The sequence below is a fragment of the Taudactylus pleione genome, unplaced genomic scaffold, assembly GCF_031769625.1.
Source record: "Taudactylus pleione unplaced genomic scaffold, aTauple2 ptg000041l, whole genome shotgun sequence".
NCBI classification, from domain to species: domain Eukaryota; kingdom Metazoa; phylum Chordata; class Amphibia; order Anura; family Myobatrachidae; genus Taudactylus; species Taudactylus pleione.
The window spans coordinates 50,555,492-50,572,087 of NW_028284443.1; the positions used below are offsets into that span (position 1 = coordinate 50,555,492).

Sequence of the window (16,596 nt, forward strand, 5' to 3'; positions counted from 1 at the left end):
GAGGTCACTATGGAGAACTAATTTGCTGGATACACTGCCCAAAAACGTGATGTGCTCTGATCCCAAGATCAAGTGTGTGTATGTATATATGTGTATATATATATATATATATATATATATATATATATATATATATATATATATATATAATGTGTGTGTATATATATTATATTTTTTTCATATATACAGTGCCTTTGCAAAAGTATTCACCCCCTTAGCTTTTTTACCTTTTTTGTTGCATTATAACCTGTCATTTGTTTGTTTTATCATCTGAATTTTATGGGATGGATCTGCACAAAACAGTCTAATTTGGTAAAGTGAAATGAGAAAAATATATATATAAAAAAGAATATCAATAAAATTCTGTAAATGTGCATATGTAATTGCCCCCTTTGCTATGAAGCCCCTCAAAAGTTCTGGTGCAACCAATTATCTTCAGAAGTCACACCTGTGTGAAATCTAAGTGTCACATGATCTGTTGGTATATAAACACCTTTCTGAAAGGACCCAGAGACTACAACACCACTAAGCAAGAGGCATCGCACCATGAAGACCAAGGAGCTCTCCAAACAAGTCGGGGAGAAAGTTGTTGAGAAGTACAATTCTGGGTTGGGTTATAAAATAAAATAAAATCCAAAACTTTGATGATCCCCTGAAGCACCATCAAATCCATCATCAAATGGAAAGAACATGGTCCCGCAACAAACCTGCCAAGAGAGGGCCGCCCACCAAAACTCAGACCGGGCAAGGAGGGCATTAATCAGAGAGGCAGCACAGAGACCAAAGGTAACCCTGAAGGAGCTGCAGAGACTGGTGTATCTGTGCATGTGACCACAATAAGCCGTACACGCCATGGAGCTGCGCTTTATGGACGATTGGCCAGAAAAAAAGCCATTACTTAGTGATAAAAATAAGAAGACACGATTTGAGTTTGCCAAAAGCCATGTGGGCGACTCCCCAAATGTATGGAGGAAGGTGCTCTGGTCAGATGAGACAAAAATTGTACTTTTCGTCCACCAAGGAAAATGCTATGTCTGGCACAAACCCAACACATCCCATCACCCCAAGAACACCATCACACACATCAGTGAAACATTGTGGTGCCAGCATCATGATGTGGGGATGTTTTTCAGCACCAGGGACTGGGAAACTTGATTCGAGTTGAGGGAAAGATGGATGGTGCTAAATACAGGGATATTCTTGAGCAAAACCTGTTTGTTTGCCTGTGATTTGAGACTGGGAAGGAGATTCACCATCCAGCAGGACAAAGACCCGAAGCATACTACTAAAGCAACACTCGAGTGGTCTTAAGGGGAAACATTTAAATGTGTTGGAATGGCCTAGTCAAAGTCCAGATCTCAATCCAATTGAGAATCTGTGGTCAGACTTGAAGATTGCTGTTCACAAGCGGAAACCATCCAACATGAAGGAGCTGGAGCAGTTTTGCCTTGAGGAATGGGCAAAAATCCCAGGGGCAAGATGTGGCAAGCTCATAGAGACTTATCCAAAGCGACTGGCAGCTGTAATTGCTGCAAAAGGTGGCTCGACAAAGTACTGACTTTAGGGGGGTGAATAGTTATGCACGCTGAAGTTTTCTGTTATGTTGTACTAAATGTTGTTTGATTCACAATATAAAAAAACTGCACAACTTCACAGTTGTATGTAAGTTCTGTGAATGAAATGATGCACACCTTCAAACAATACATTTTAATTCCAGTTTGTGAAGCAACAAAACATGAGAAATGCAAAGGGGTGTGAATATTTTTGCAAGACACTGTATGTGTGTATATGTATGTGTGTGTATATATATGAGATCTATATCCTTTGTGTGTGTGTGTGTGTATATATATAATATATATATTATTTATTTTTTATTTATTAACAGTTGCTTATATAGCGCAGCATATTCCGTTGCGCTTTACAATTGGAAACATTTATAGAACAAAACAGGGTAATAACAGACAGACATAGAGGTAAGAGGGCCCTGCTTGCAAGCTTACAATCTATATATTAATACATACACACACCCGTGCGCTATCGCAGTCAAACTGTCCTTTTTTTTTTTTAAGCTCTCAATAGTCCAGCAAAAAATCCTTCACAATATGTTAGGGCATATGGCACTCAGGTCCTTGCATACAGACCGCAGCTTCCCTTTTATTTACCCTGGATTCAATGGGCATAGACAATCTGTAATGTGAAAAGAAAGAAAGGGGGCGCTCTATTGTGCATGAATCAATTTAATAAATACAAATATCCACATCTCCATGAAACTAGGTAATGGACTTGTACCAATTTAATAAACACTGTGGGCTGGATACCACATGACATTTACTGCACCCAAAGGCAATGCTCCGTCTAGGCCGCTGGTCTCCAAACTGCTCTATTAGCCTGCTCAATACCGCGATCGGCAAAACTCCGGAGTTCCACACCGAGGCCGCTGCCAAGGGGTGAGCACACTGCGTCAGCCAGGCCACGCCCTAACTCGTTGCGTTTTCACTTCGTCATAGAGCTGGCCTGGCTGACGCTCTCACTCCACTATAAGATGACCAACAGCCAATCGCTGAAGGGCTCAATGAAACCATTTACATATGTAAACAAAGACCTCGGCACTGCGTGTCTGAGTAATATTCTGATTCCTAGTAGCCTCTAAATGGGTTGTAGATCAACACAGACATCCAGGGGCGAGGTTTACATGAAATAGATATATATTGTTACAATAGTCACAATTTGTGACTGGTAAAAAAAAAAAAATTGCTCAAATATATCAAAGTACTACTTTATATCAATTACATTGATTACAGCAATATATATTCGCTTCACACGGCATTAACACCCTGGTTATGAAGCTATTTAGGAAACATTTTTTACAAATATGAATATAGCTTAAAAGGTTTTATGTATATTATACACATTCAATCAAAAAGGATATACAATATAGACATTTGGTAGCAAACATGGCAGCTCTCACTTAAAAAAAAAAAATAAATATGAAAAATTTATTTTTTTTCCATTTAGGGGCTACTCTATGAAGGGGGTAAGATCATACCCCTCTTTCAAGCCATTAGGCACTTGGGTATTTAGGGTAATTATCCAAAAGGTTTCTCTTTGTTAACTCCCTTTCCCTATCTCCCCTTTTTAGGTTTTGCTACTACAGGTTGAGTCTCCCATATCCAAATATTCCGAAATACGGAATTATTTTGGTATGACTGAGATAATGAAACCTTTTGATTTTTGATGGTGCAATGTACACAAACTTTATCTAAAGCACAAATTATTAAAAATATTGTATTAAAATACCTTCAGGCTGTGTATATAAGGTGTATATGAAACATAATGGAATTTCATTTCTGTACACAAATTTTGCTTGAGCCACAAAATTATTGAAAATATTGTATCAAAGTACCTGCAGGCTGTGTATAAGGTGTATATAACACAAAAATGAAATAAATAATAGATATTTCATTATGCTATGCAAATATTCCAAAATACGGAGTATTCTGTTATCCAAAATTCCACTGGTCCCAAGCCTTTTGGATATTTGAGACTCAACCTGTATTTCAATGCCTTTAAAAGTAAAGCTGCCCACACACATAGCGATCTGCACACGATCAGCCAATGTGTACGATTTCCCTTGACACTCTCCCTGGCAGCTCAGCACACGATCTGCACACAATTTGGTGTCCAATCTTCAAACGATCTCTCCTGCAGTCAGACTTTCACAGTGCATCGGGTCCTAGATTGTCAGATCTGCCCTACTGCACGGAAGGTTATGAAGATGCGATGTGCTATCAGCGGGGACGCGCATCGCGATTGTGAGTTGGGGACTCACGATTTACTCACGATTCGGCCATATTTTACATGATCTGTCGTTTCAATGTGTCGGAATCAGCCAGATCGGGTAAAATATTGCTCTGTGTGTGGGCACCTTTTAGACCCATGACATTACTATTATGACCAGATTTAAAATGACGGGGTAAACTATAATTCAAAACCCCATTCTTTATATTACGAACATGTTCCATTATACGTATTTTTAATGGTCTTTTCGTTTTACCAATGTAAACAAGCTTGCAAGGGCATGTGATCATATATAATACTGTATGACAAATGGACGGAAGAGTTTTGGACCATTCAAAATTTCTTTTATTGTATATCTCAATAATTCACTTCTAGGTCTCTCTCTGGCTCTTTCTTTTTTTTTCAAACATCTCTTCATATACCTTTGCTTGTGTATCAAATTTTTTTAGGCTTGTACAATTTCTCCTAAGCCTTGGAGTACTTTGAGAAAGGTGTATATATATATATATATATATATATATATGTATATATATTTTTTTTTTTATCCATTCTAGATAGTGACAGCTAGTAAAATCCAGATAAATGTTACTATCCACACTCTTAAAGTGTGTATAAGTATGAATTTCATCTTCTACCCCAAAGTTTTCTATGTTTAGGACCAGATCTAGGAATTAAATTTTTTTTACTATTGTATAAGTAAATTTAAAATTATAGTTATTCATATTAATTGAATCCATAAATGCAGAGAATTGCGTTTAATCTCCATCCCATATTATAAATATATAATCTATAAAATGTTTAAACAGAATGATGTTTCATAGTTTCCCCTTTCCGAATCTGATTCCCATTCCCCCATGTATATATTAGCTAGGCTTGGCGCACAAATCGTGCCCATAGCTGTCCACATTTGGACAAACCAATTATCTAAAAACTTGAAATAATTGAATTTTAATACAAACAGCAAAGTCACAAAATTTATCTTGTTTATCTCCATGTTAGGGTCTCTTTCTAAGGTATTTCTAACTGCATTTATGCCTTTATCATGCGGGATTGATTTGTACAAAGATGTCACATCTATTGTACACCATTTTTAAGTATCTTTTATTTTGTCTATAATTTGTAATATGTGGGTGGAGTCCCTCATGTATGACTCAATCACACACTTTTTTTTGTGTATGTATATATATATATATATATATATGTATATATATATATATATATATATATATATATATATATATATATATATATATATATATATATAGCGCTCCACATATTCTGAGATTCTGCACGTTAACGTGGTAGGGGATACAATGAAAATTGTACAGAGAAATCTGTGTAAACTCTGGGATAGGCACCAGGCAGTTACAAGTATTAGATTACTTAAGAGTGGAGTATCTGGCAGGAGATAGTGCTTCCAATGCATTTTAGTCTGTGGGGACTCTCTTCAGGGATGAGTGTAGAAAGTATGTCTAGTACTTCCAGAATAAATACACTTTGCGTAGGGGGTCAACCAGTCCCATTTGGATGAGGATGTGGCCAATCCAGATGTGGAGTGGTCAACTGTTCTACCTTAACTGCACTGTATTTGCAGTTTGTCTACTCATGTGGCAGTATTGCGATATATTTACTAACCATAGTCTGTAACCGATGTAAATGCTAAATCAGGCTTGCTTAGCATTTATTTCTATTGCAGTTTTAAATATATTGGTCAAAGTCGCCAACGGCTCTTTGACAACCCACTGGTTAGTAAATGTATCCAACTCTTTCCATTTGTAATATCTCAGTGTGCTTGTTGCGTTGTGAAGTGGATCAGTCATACAACTTTTAATTTGCAATACCTACATATTGATACATTGGGGCATATCCAGTTGGGTGTGAGGTGTAATGAGGTAAAAAAATTGCTCGCCCCTCTTGCCCTGTTTTGGATTACTGTAGGTATGTGTGCTCCCGATACCCAATCCAATAAATTGGTATCCAATTAAAAAAAGGAGTTGCGGGGTTTCCGCTCTGAAAACTTGGCGCCACGTTAAAAATAAATACTTACCTCCATCATGTCACTGGGGAGGGGGCTCGTGGGAGGAGGAAGGGCTGCTGGGAAAATGTAGTTCTTCCAGCACCCATTATGGGTAGGACACACACACACACACACACACGGGGGGGGGGGGGGGTTACTCACACCGGGGGTCACACACTCGCACATGCTGACATTACCGCTGCTGCAGGAGACCAGGTCCCAATGCTGGAGGAAGACTACAGCACTGTACAAGGTAAGTAATTAAGGACTAATTAAGCTAATTGGAAAGTTCCAATTTGTTGGTGATTTCAGCGGGTCGCAGCTGAGCTTAGCTTGCATCAATGCTGTGACCTGGACTGCATCGGATGTTCGGAGATGTCAGGTAAGGTGATTCCTCGCTTAGGAGGAATTGCACGCGGCAGTCCTTGCTTTTGGTGTCAGATGCTCCAAGATTGTCTGCGTCCTCATTACACCAGCCGGGGATTGTCAGCGGACGCTATCTGTTACCACGAGGCTAGCGTACCCGGCTGGTTAAGGCAGCTTAGGGAAGGTAGGCGCACCCCTGGCAGCTCCTCCCCCGTTCCAGACGCAGTCCCTAAGAAGGGTTTTGCACGTCTGGGTTGCTCTGCTTACCCTCTGCGTGTATGAGACGCTCATGGTTTACACACACTGCGCCCTGTAGCGGTTGGTCTCAGGAGGGTCTGTGTCAGTCTCCCTGTATACCTCTCCCATGGTTAAGGTATATGGTGCTCTATGTCCTACCATTCCTATGCATTGCTGTAGTTGATTTAGAGACGATTGTAATTATATTACATATGCATTGTATGTGACTGTTTGCTAGCTGCTGATAGTCTTCTATTTCTAAATCTGTCAATTGTAACTGTTTTCTCTCCATCCTTTTGGGGTGGAGGTTTCTTTCTGAGTACTTCACATTCATTAAGATTTTGTGAAGGCTGTCACATAACATTGCAATTATTGCCTTTGCTTTGAACATGTCAAAAGATAAAGGGAAACTTGAGGGGGAGCAGACTGTGCTGGTTCCATTTAAATCATGTATGGCTTATGTGTTTTCTCAGGAGGTAGTCGGTGTGTTGTCTGTTATAAAGAGCCATCTCACCAGTCCAGTTTACCTGTCCCTGGTCAAGAGCCATCTGGGTTGCCTTTTTTTCCCCCGGTTTATGATGGTTGTGGATAGTATGGCTGCTCCCAAGATGCCTCCTTGGATTGTTGTCCACCGTATGCTATGTTGGCACCTCCTATGCATCCTTCATGGAAGGATATTTATGGCCGTTCTAGTCATCTATTGTTGATAACTTGCACTTAGGTGCTTTGGTCACTACCGCTGTTATCTTTCTATCAGTCTGCCCAACATATGGATTCAGATGCATCATCAGGGGACTCCAGATGATGCACAGAGTTCCTCTCTAGGATCTAGTTCTGGGGAGGGAGGCTCATCGTCCATGGTGGATGTTCCTTCTTTGGTATGGGCGGTTAGATCAGTCCTAGATATTCAGGATGATAAACCAGCTCATAGTAAGAAGGCTCCAATGTTTAATTACCACCGGAAGGTGGTCAAAACGCAGCTTACAGAGCTTATCGAGGAGGCATGGGGTAACCCTTGAACTATTTTTTGTGAATAAAAGAATAACCTCATTGTTTTCGTTCCCACCTTCAGTATGTACTAAGTGGGAGTTACCTCCTACTGTGAATGCTCATGTAACGAATTTAATCAGAAATCACATTGCCTGTTCCATCAGTGTCTTCGCTGAAGGATTCCATAGATAGAGATTTGAAGCCTGTCATAAAGCAATATTTCATCATCTGGAGTGGTTGCTCGTCCAGCTATGGCTGGAGCCTGTGTAGCCAAAGCTGTTGAAGAATAGATAGGGGCATTGGAAGATATGCTACCAGGGAACAGGTGATGAATATCTCCCACATACAGGAAGCAGCTTCCTATCTGGTAGGGGCTGCAGTGGATGCTGGAATTTTAGCTTCTAGGGCTTCAGCAGCATCAATAGTGGCACGCAGGGCCTTTTGGTTAAGGTCTTAGAAAGCTGATACAGGATCAAAGAGGGCCCTGAAAGTCTTAACCTTTCTATGGAAAGGTAGTTTTTGGAGCAGATTGGTTAATATAACCACTTCTCTGGCGGCTTAAGTCTGCAGCTCTGCCATCAAGTCAAATACTAAATCTAGGCAGGTTTCCTTTCAGTCTTTCCATCCTCGGGGACGAGCAACAGAACAGTCTTCCTCTAGGCCAACTAGTTTTAGCAAGTCTAATCGACAAACTAAAAGGTCAGGCCTGGCAAGACGTCCAGCTTCTAAGCTGGACAACAAGCCCTGGCCTGATGGGCTGGGCCTCCTCCTGGGGGAACCCAGGGTGGGAGGCCAACTTCAGTTTGCAGATTGTTGGTGTCAAACACATGCCTTGGTCTGAGAAGTGGTCTCTCAGGGGTATGTCCTCACTTTAAGGAGACATCCCCATTAGTATTTTTGCACAGATCCTTCAGATGTAGTCAAGGCCTTAGCTTTTCAGGGGTAATAGTCCCAGTTCCTGTGCCTCAACAAGGAGGTGATTATTATGTTTCTGATTCAGAAACCAAATGGGGCTTATCGCCCTATACTAAATCTAAAAACCCTCAAAAGGTTTATCCACATACCCAAGTTTCGTATTGAAATGCTCTGATCAATTATTTTGGCAATGAAGCCGGGGAATTACATGATTTCCCTGGACAGTCAGGATGCATATCTGCATGTTTATATTATACCATCCCACCAACAATTGTTATGGTTTGCTGTCCTTCAGCAACATTACCAATTTCAGGCTTTACCCTTTGGCCTAGCTTTGGCTCCCCGAGTATTTACCAAAATAAAATGGCAGTCCTAACTGTTTCTCAGGCATCAGTGAGTCAGAATCTGCCATATCTGGATGACCTTCTGATATTGGTGCAGACTCTGGTTATGTTACAAAACCATCTTCAAATGACCATAGCCTACCTAAAAAGGCACGGCTGGATAATAAATTGGAAGAAATCACTTTCTCCAACACAGCAGATGGTATATCTGGGAGCGTTTCTTGATTCTCGTGCACAAAGGGTGTTTCTGCCAGAGGACAAGGTTGTGGATCTAGCATTGCAAATACGCAAGCTGCTACGCAAACAAAGGGTATTCATTCTGTTATCAATGCAGGTACTGGGATCAATGGTATCCACCTTCAACATGGTGGGGTATGCTCAGTTCCATTCCAGGTCTCTACAAAGATGGATTCTCTCCAGGTGGAATGGACATCATCTGATAAGGTCTCAGAGGATCCTTCTCACTCCAGAGGTTCGTCACTCCCTCCTGTGGTGGCTAAGAAAGGATCATCTAAACAAAGGGCACCCTTTCTGCATTCCAACTGGGGTGTTGCTCACCACGGACGCCAGCCTTTGCGGATGGGGAGCAGTGACAGGTCGTCACACCTTTCAGGGAAGATTTACAAATCGATAGTGATCTGCCAATAAACATTCTGGAACTGCGAGCAGTATACAGAGCTCTTGTCATGGCACAGGACCTGCTCTAGGGCAGGCCGGTCCAGATCTAGTCCGACAATGCGATTACAATGGCCTACCTCAATAATCAGGGAGGCACAAGAAGTTATGCAGCCATAAAAGAAGTGACAAAGGTTCTGATTTAGGCAGAACGTCCTCTTCTGGCCATCTGGGCAATATTTATACCGGGAATACTCAATTGGGAAGCAGACTTCCTAAGTCGCTAGGGCATACATGCCGGAGTGGTATCTCCATCCGGGAGTGTTTCAGCTCCTGGTAAACAAATAGGATCTACGAGAGAGGGAACTCATGCCATCACGCCACAACCACAAGGTCCCCAGGTCCAGAGACCCATCAGCAGCCTTCCTGGACACAGGCAGTAAGATGGGACTTCAAGCTGGTGTATGTCTTTCCTTCGATTTTCTCTACTTCCAAGAGTTCTCCAAAAATTCAAGCAGGAAGGTAGAACGTTAATGCTGGTAACTCCGGCTTGGCCCAGACGTAATTTCTTTCACCTACATACAGAATCTGTCCATAGACAGTCCATATCCTCTTCCTCTATGGCAGGATTTGCCAACATCCGGACTTACCTCGCCTGGCTTTGATAGCGTGGCTCTTTAATCTTCCATCTTAAGAGCGAAAGGTTTTTTCCAGTTCTGTATTTCAGACGATGATTAGAGCACAGAAGCCTGCTTCCGCCCGCATCTATTAGTTTGGTATCTTTTTTGGTCAATGGTGTTTCCATAGGAAGTATGATCCTAAGATATTCAGGATTTCTGCAGACCGGATTAGACCAAGGTGTATGCCTGGCCACTTTGAGAGTGCAGGTTTCTGCACTGTCAGTCTGGTTCCAGAAGAAGATTGCTTCATTGCCAGATGTTAGAAATTGTTTTGCGAGTTCACTCTCCTTTTTGTTCCACCGGTAGCACCGTGGGACTTGTCTTTGGTTTTTAAGGGACTACAAACTTCCCCATTTGAACCTTTGTACTTTGGATTTGAAGTGGTTAACAGCAAAGACACTTTTTCTTCTTGCTATTTCTTCTGCTCACAGGATCTCTGATTTGGCAGCACTCTCGTTGCTCCCCATTTTTGATTTTTCACCAGGATAAAGCTTTTCTTTGCTCAAAAAAGGGTTACCTTCCTAAGGTAGTGTCCGGTTTCATGTAAATTAAGAAATTGTTGTTTCAGCTTTTCAGACTTCAGACATTTCTGTAGCTGAAGCCTCCCTGGATGTAGTTCGTGCTCTCCGTATCTTTCTGGAGCGTACAAACTCTGTTAGAAAATCAGATGCTCTTTTTGTATTTGGTTTTCACAAACTAGCATTGCCAAATAATCGGTTCCTGTCAAGATGGCTACGCATGACTATCTCTCAGGTGCACACACAGGCTGATCTCCCTGTCCCAAGCACGGTGACAGCACATTCTACTTGGTCTGTAGGGCCATCGTGGGCATTTAGTCCGCGGTGCCTCTGCTGAACAGATCTGTAAGGCAGCCCACGTGGTCTTCTGTTTTCTTTGGTTTTATGCCTTTGATACTTCTGCCTCTCAGGATGCTACCTTTTGGGACACTAATTCGGTATACTTAAATAACTTATTTTCTTCGAGGTCCATAAGGCGCCCACCTTGACTCACCTGGCTTCATTGGGTTATATTCTTTCGGTCACAAATTCCCTCATCTTATGTTAGTGTTTCTGGTGTACGATTGTTCTTCCTTCTCCTCTTGCCTTCTCCAGCCTTGAGGCTTGTTAACTAAACTGAAGTCCTATAGCTGGGGGCTGGGGTGTACATGGGGAAGGACTCGGGGCATTTGGAGAGCAGAAGCTTTAACCGTTTGGTGCCTGGTCTTCCAACCATAATATCCCTGTGGTCCCTATGGACCTCTAAAAAAAGTTATCTAGATAAGTCAACCATAACTCTATTTTTTCTTCCATACCATCAAATGTGCCTGATTTACAGTCACATGCAGTGCCAGTCTTCACGAAGATGAGTGATTTTTTTTTTTTCAACTGCACATACGTGAAAATTCCTACTCTTTTATGGTGCATGCATTATACAGAGCGTATGCACAAAGTTGCTATTGCGATCAAGGCGTGCAGTATCAGAAATGCTGTGGAAGAGTGATGGGCGGTGACAAGCATTGCATACTAAGATGGTCAGTCTTATGGGCGTGTCAGACATAAAAAACCAGTGTCAGATGGAGGAACTGCAGGTGCAGACTTTGATTGTGTGACCGATGGTGGCGTCTAAAGACACACCAGGCAGTATTACTGCATGTGCAGATGGTGTGTAAGTGTATGCAAATTCAGCCTCATCGATGTACACAGGGGATGGCGTTTGTAGTGACCTCTGCATAAAGTCACAGACTGGTGACCGGCAATAGATGATGCTGCGTGCGACTCAGAATCAGGCCCAAGATCTCTACCGAAGCAACTAGCAATGCCAACCCAGCCGTTGCGCATCATCCAGGGTGTACTGCTGTAGGTATCCTATAGATTTGCTATATGTTCAGGGTTTGACACCTTTCACCCACCTTCAGCAGTTCCCTTAAGCTAATATAAACTAACATGCACTATACATAGCTCAGGTTTTCACAAATTATGTTGCACCTCTTAAATCCCAGCCACGGCCATCCAGCCGTCACACCGAACACTCATCTTCCTACAGCTTGCAGTGTATATACAAGATTATTTGTGCTCATTTGTGTCCTAATCTAAACGGAAGACTCCTTTAGGATCAAAGAGCAAAGTTTGTATAAAAAAATATGCACTGAGCAAATCATGCCAACGCATTATGCAATTTATAAATAAATATTAAACTTTAATATGGGGAGGTCTGAGATCCATTAAAAGGGCTTATGGCTAGGACTAATACCATGTGGTGAGATGGTCATTATGTTTGGACCCTGACACAGTAAGGTAGGACCCCAATTTTTATTTTATTTAGATGGGTCCCTGGGACCCACACTATTTTTGTTTCTGTGCGATCACTGAATGTACCATTAAGTTGACCTTTCATGTACTCTGATGTGTCTAGTAGTATATAAAGGTAGGTGGTGACACTGTACTATGGCTGCTTGGAAATGCCCAGACCAGCATCAGTTGTAATCTGACATATTGTGAGTCAATTTGAACACCGACTACGCTGCTAATGGCAGTGCAAAGTGAAGTAGCAGAGTTTGAATGGGTCGTGATAGTGGGTGCATGACGGTTGGGAAATTCCATTTCTGACTTTGTTCGGACATTCAACATTCCTCAATCTACGGTGTCGCATGTAATTCCTCATGGATGGGATTAATACCTACCGTGAACAGCACAGTGGCCGACCATGGGTGCTTAATGATTGTGACTCTGTCTGGCCAGAATTGTCCATGGTAACAGACAAGCGACACTGGCTAAAATCACAATCACATTTAATGCAGGAGGTACTGGATTTATATCCAGCAGGTCAGTGCAGCGTTCTTTAGCTTCCATAGGATATGGGAGCAGAAGATTCACCAGAGTGCCCCTAGCACTACAACACCGGACACTGCGCCTCACCTGGGCTCATGTTATTAATTGGACCCTGGAGCACTGGCAACATGTAATGTGGTCTGATGCATCATGGTTCCAGTTGTTTCGGGATGATGGTAGGGTTTGGTGTGGGGCAGACCCCCTGAGGCCGTGGACCCAGTTGTTGACAAGGCACCATGCAGGCTGCTGGTGATTCATGTGGACCAGCGGACCCAATGGTTGAGTCCGCTAGTCCACCTGAACACATCATTGACAGTTAACCGCTACATTGCATTGCTTGATGAGCATTTGCAGCCCATCATGGAATTCAGGTACCCCCACAACGATGGAATATTCCAGCAGGATAATACTGTCATCAGTCCCAAGTTGTCCAGAATTGGTTCGAGGAGCATTCTGGAGACTTCAGACCAACTGGTGTGGCTACCACGTTAGCCCGACATGAACCCAATTGAGCATTTATGGGACGTGGTGGAGAGGTCCATTCGCACCCAAGATCCTGCAACCTACATATATCGGGGAGCTGTGATAAGCTATCCAGACGGCATGGGTCAACCACTTCCAGGGGTCTAACGTCCACTTGTGGAATCGATGCCACGTCGAGTTACTGCGCTCGAGGATTTCACTATACTAGGCACCTATCGCATGACCAATTCCACTTCAGTGTACACAGGGAACTTTTAAAATGTTGTGCAAGTATCCAATTAACCATATAAACAAAATTTTTTTCTTTTTTTATTTTATCTCAATGAATATCATTTTAACGTACTATGATGCCTGCTGCATTTGTCTCCACTGTTAAGAAGATAATAGTTTAGCAATGGAGATAAATCTTTCTGGTTCAAATGGATATGTACAAAGTATGTGCTGACTAGTGTTCTAACCATTTCTTTTACCTATGATTTTTTTTGAAAGGTCTTAAACTAAAGCTATTTATTTCTCTTATTTGTAGGTGTAGTGTCATTGTTGGCTGTTCATTCGTCGTCTTCTGTTGGAAAACAGTTACTACCCAAAACATTTGGACAGTCCAATGTCAATATTTCTCAACAAGTGGTAAGCCAACATTTTTTAGACTGAAAGAATAAAAAAATTATAATTTTTTATATTATATGTATGTGTTTGTGTGTGTGTATATATATATATCTGAGTTCAGGTCCCAGTAGCACTCATTAGAGGAGTCAATGGAGGAGTGCACGGTACATAAGATAATGGTAGACAGCAAATTCAAAGAACCAGCACATCCAATAAATGAATGCAAAAAAAGTCTGTATTCAAAAAATAGCAGCAAAGAGCAGCAGCATGAATGATAACAATCACTGATAGAGTCCAACAGAGGTGAAGCATAACTTCATAATAGTATACTTAATGAAACCATGGTGGTCACCAAACTGTCAGTATGCATCTCACCGGACCCTAGAGCAGCAAGTCTAATCTTGACAGCTGTTTCGGTGCTGCATGCGCCTTTATCAAGAGCAGAAAAGACTGAAGCACAATGAGCCATATAAAAAGCCACACTCATTAGTAAACTCACCCACAGGTGCGCGCATCCACCCCTCTGTACACAACTGTCCCAGGAAGTGGCTGGACGCACACGTGGGGAACGTGTGTAGCCAATCCACGTGACAAACCCGATCACATGATCGGAGATGACGTGACGGTAACCTAGACAACACAAAAAACGGTAACCACGGAGCCGCATAATCATAACAAAGCCAAAAGCAGGCTATATTTATAGCCAATAATGCGTGCAAGGGGAAATATAATGACCTAATCCAAGTCAAACTAATCCGCTTAATAAAGTGGCTATTAATGGTTCAAGTGCATTTCAATCAAAACTGGATGCCAGTAATAAACACAGTGACACAAACAACACATGACAATAGACAACACACATCAATATAGCAATACCCAAAATAAAAAAAAAATGAAAAACCAAAAAATATATACAAAAAAAACCTATGATGGAGAGCACAAGATGCATACATTAATCGACAGGAGCTCAATTAAAAAAAAAAAAAAATCAAAGAAAACAGCTCAGATATTGACCCTCATTAAGCCCATTGGGTACAACAGTGTTCAAACGGTCAATCCAAAAGTTTCCCTCTGCAATAGGAACTTATTCCTGTCGCCCCCTCGTCTCAGGGGAAGAATGCAATCAATCGGCATACATTTAATATCCTTAATGAGGTGTTTAGCTGTGGCGAAATGTCTCGCAACTGGTGGCGTATTAATATCGACCATATGCAGGGCTTTCTTAATTGAAGAACGATGGGGGGCAATTCTCTCCTTGAGTGTACGGATAGTCTTGCCCACATAGAGCAAGTTGCAGGGGCATTTGATTAAATAAACCACAAAACGACTATTACAGTCTAAATGATGTTGAATTTCGTAACTGATGTTTCTTTTAGGATTCAGAAAGTGAGTGCCTAGAATTAGCAACTGACAGTTGACACACCCATGGCATTTGTATGCTCCATTTTTAGAGCGTAGCCAACTTTTGTTGGAAATTGGTCCTATGTCAGATATAGACACTATTTGTTTGATGATAGTACTTCTTTTATAACAAAGCGGTTTGTCCTGACAAAGTGACCCTATGCTATCATCACACTGTAGAATGTGCCAGTGTCATAGCACCACTTCACGAATATGCTTAGAGACAATTGAGTACGTAGAGGAAAATATCATCCTGGTGTTTCCAACCTTCGGAACTTTATTAACCAGTGTATCCTCTCGCTTTATGTGCATACATTTATTGATGGCCTCTTCAATCTCATCGTTGTGGTAGCCCCTGTCAACAAATCTCTGACCCATCTCCTCCAGGGCACCTGGTAAATCATTCAAATTGGAAGTAATCCGTACCACTCTGAGAAGCTGTGAAAATGGTAACCCTCGTTTTGAAGGATATGGATCCTATTGCAAGGATACTGATAAGAACACCTTATTATTGGCGGATAGCTTTCATCCATATCCTTCAAAACGAGGGTTACCATTTTCACATGATGAGGTTCACCATAATAGCACATGTACATATAGACGGTCAGGTACCAAATAAAAGAAGCCAGGGTGGTCAAATACACTTGCCAAAGCCGTCATGGTGCATGGGAACATGAACTCAGTTAGCTGTCCTGGTACATGGGAACATGAACTCAGTTAACCGTCCAACAGCTGTTTCGGCGCATCCAGCGCCTTAATCAAGGACATCATAACTGACATATGGCGGCAGCATATACACCCAACCTCATGACAATCTCACTCACCTACGGAGAGGCGCGCACCCGCAGCCTTCTCCAAACAATCCGGAAGTGCAGCTTAGTACACGTGTAACATGCCGTGTGTAAACAACCGGAACACCGGACGTCATTTCAGGAAGTGACGTCACGGGTGTCATGACAACCAAATACAATAACAACCAGCGTTGTTTAAACAAACAATGCATCAGATAATACGCTGCAACAAAAAGCACAGCCACATAAATATTAACCATTGAATATATTATAACAAACAACGCTCTTCAGTGAGTTAGTCAATGAGTGGGATATAGATGATGCCACGATAAACGCATTATAATATAGACAATCACATAGACAACATAGAACATAAATGTGGCATAACAGATGTGCACATGTACAAATAATGATTAAACAACCTGGGAAAAATCTAGAACCATATATCACCGCATAGGTTATTTTAAAGAAAGCAATTCAAGTATTGTACCCAACGGGCTTAATGAGGGACAATACTTGAATTGC

At 41.7% G+C, this 16,596-nt stretch overlaps 1 protein-coding gene across 2 annotated transcripts in view; it reads left to right on the forward strand.

The window, feature by feature from the left end:
* The window catches only part of TFDP1 (transcription factor Dp-1), a 160,816-nt gene that overhangs the window by 50,036 nt on the left and 94,184 nt on the right, over window positions 1-16,596 (forward strand). For both annotated transcript variants that reach the window (XM_088458704.1, XM_088458713.1), the window contains exon 4: window positions 13,800-13,900. In XM_088458704.1, the coding sequence (XP_088314830.1) occupies window positions 13,800-13,900 (101 nt within the window). The remainder of the gene's footprint in view (window positions 1-13,799; window positions 13,901-16,596) is intronic.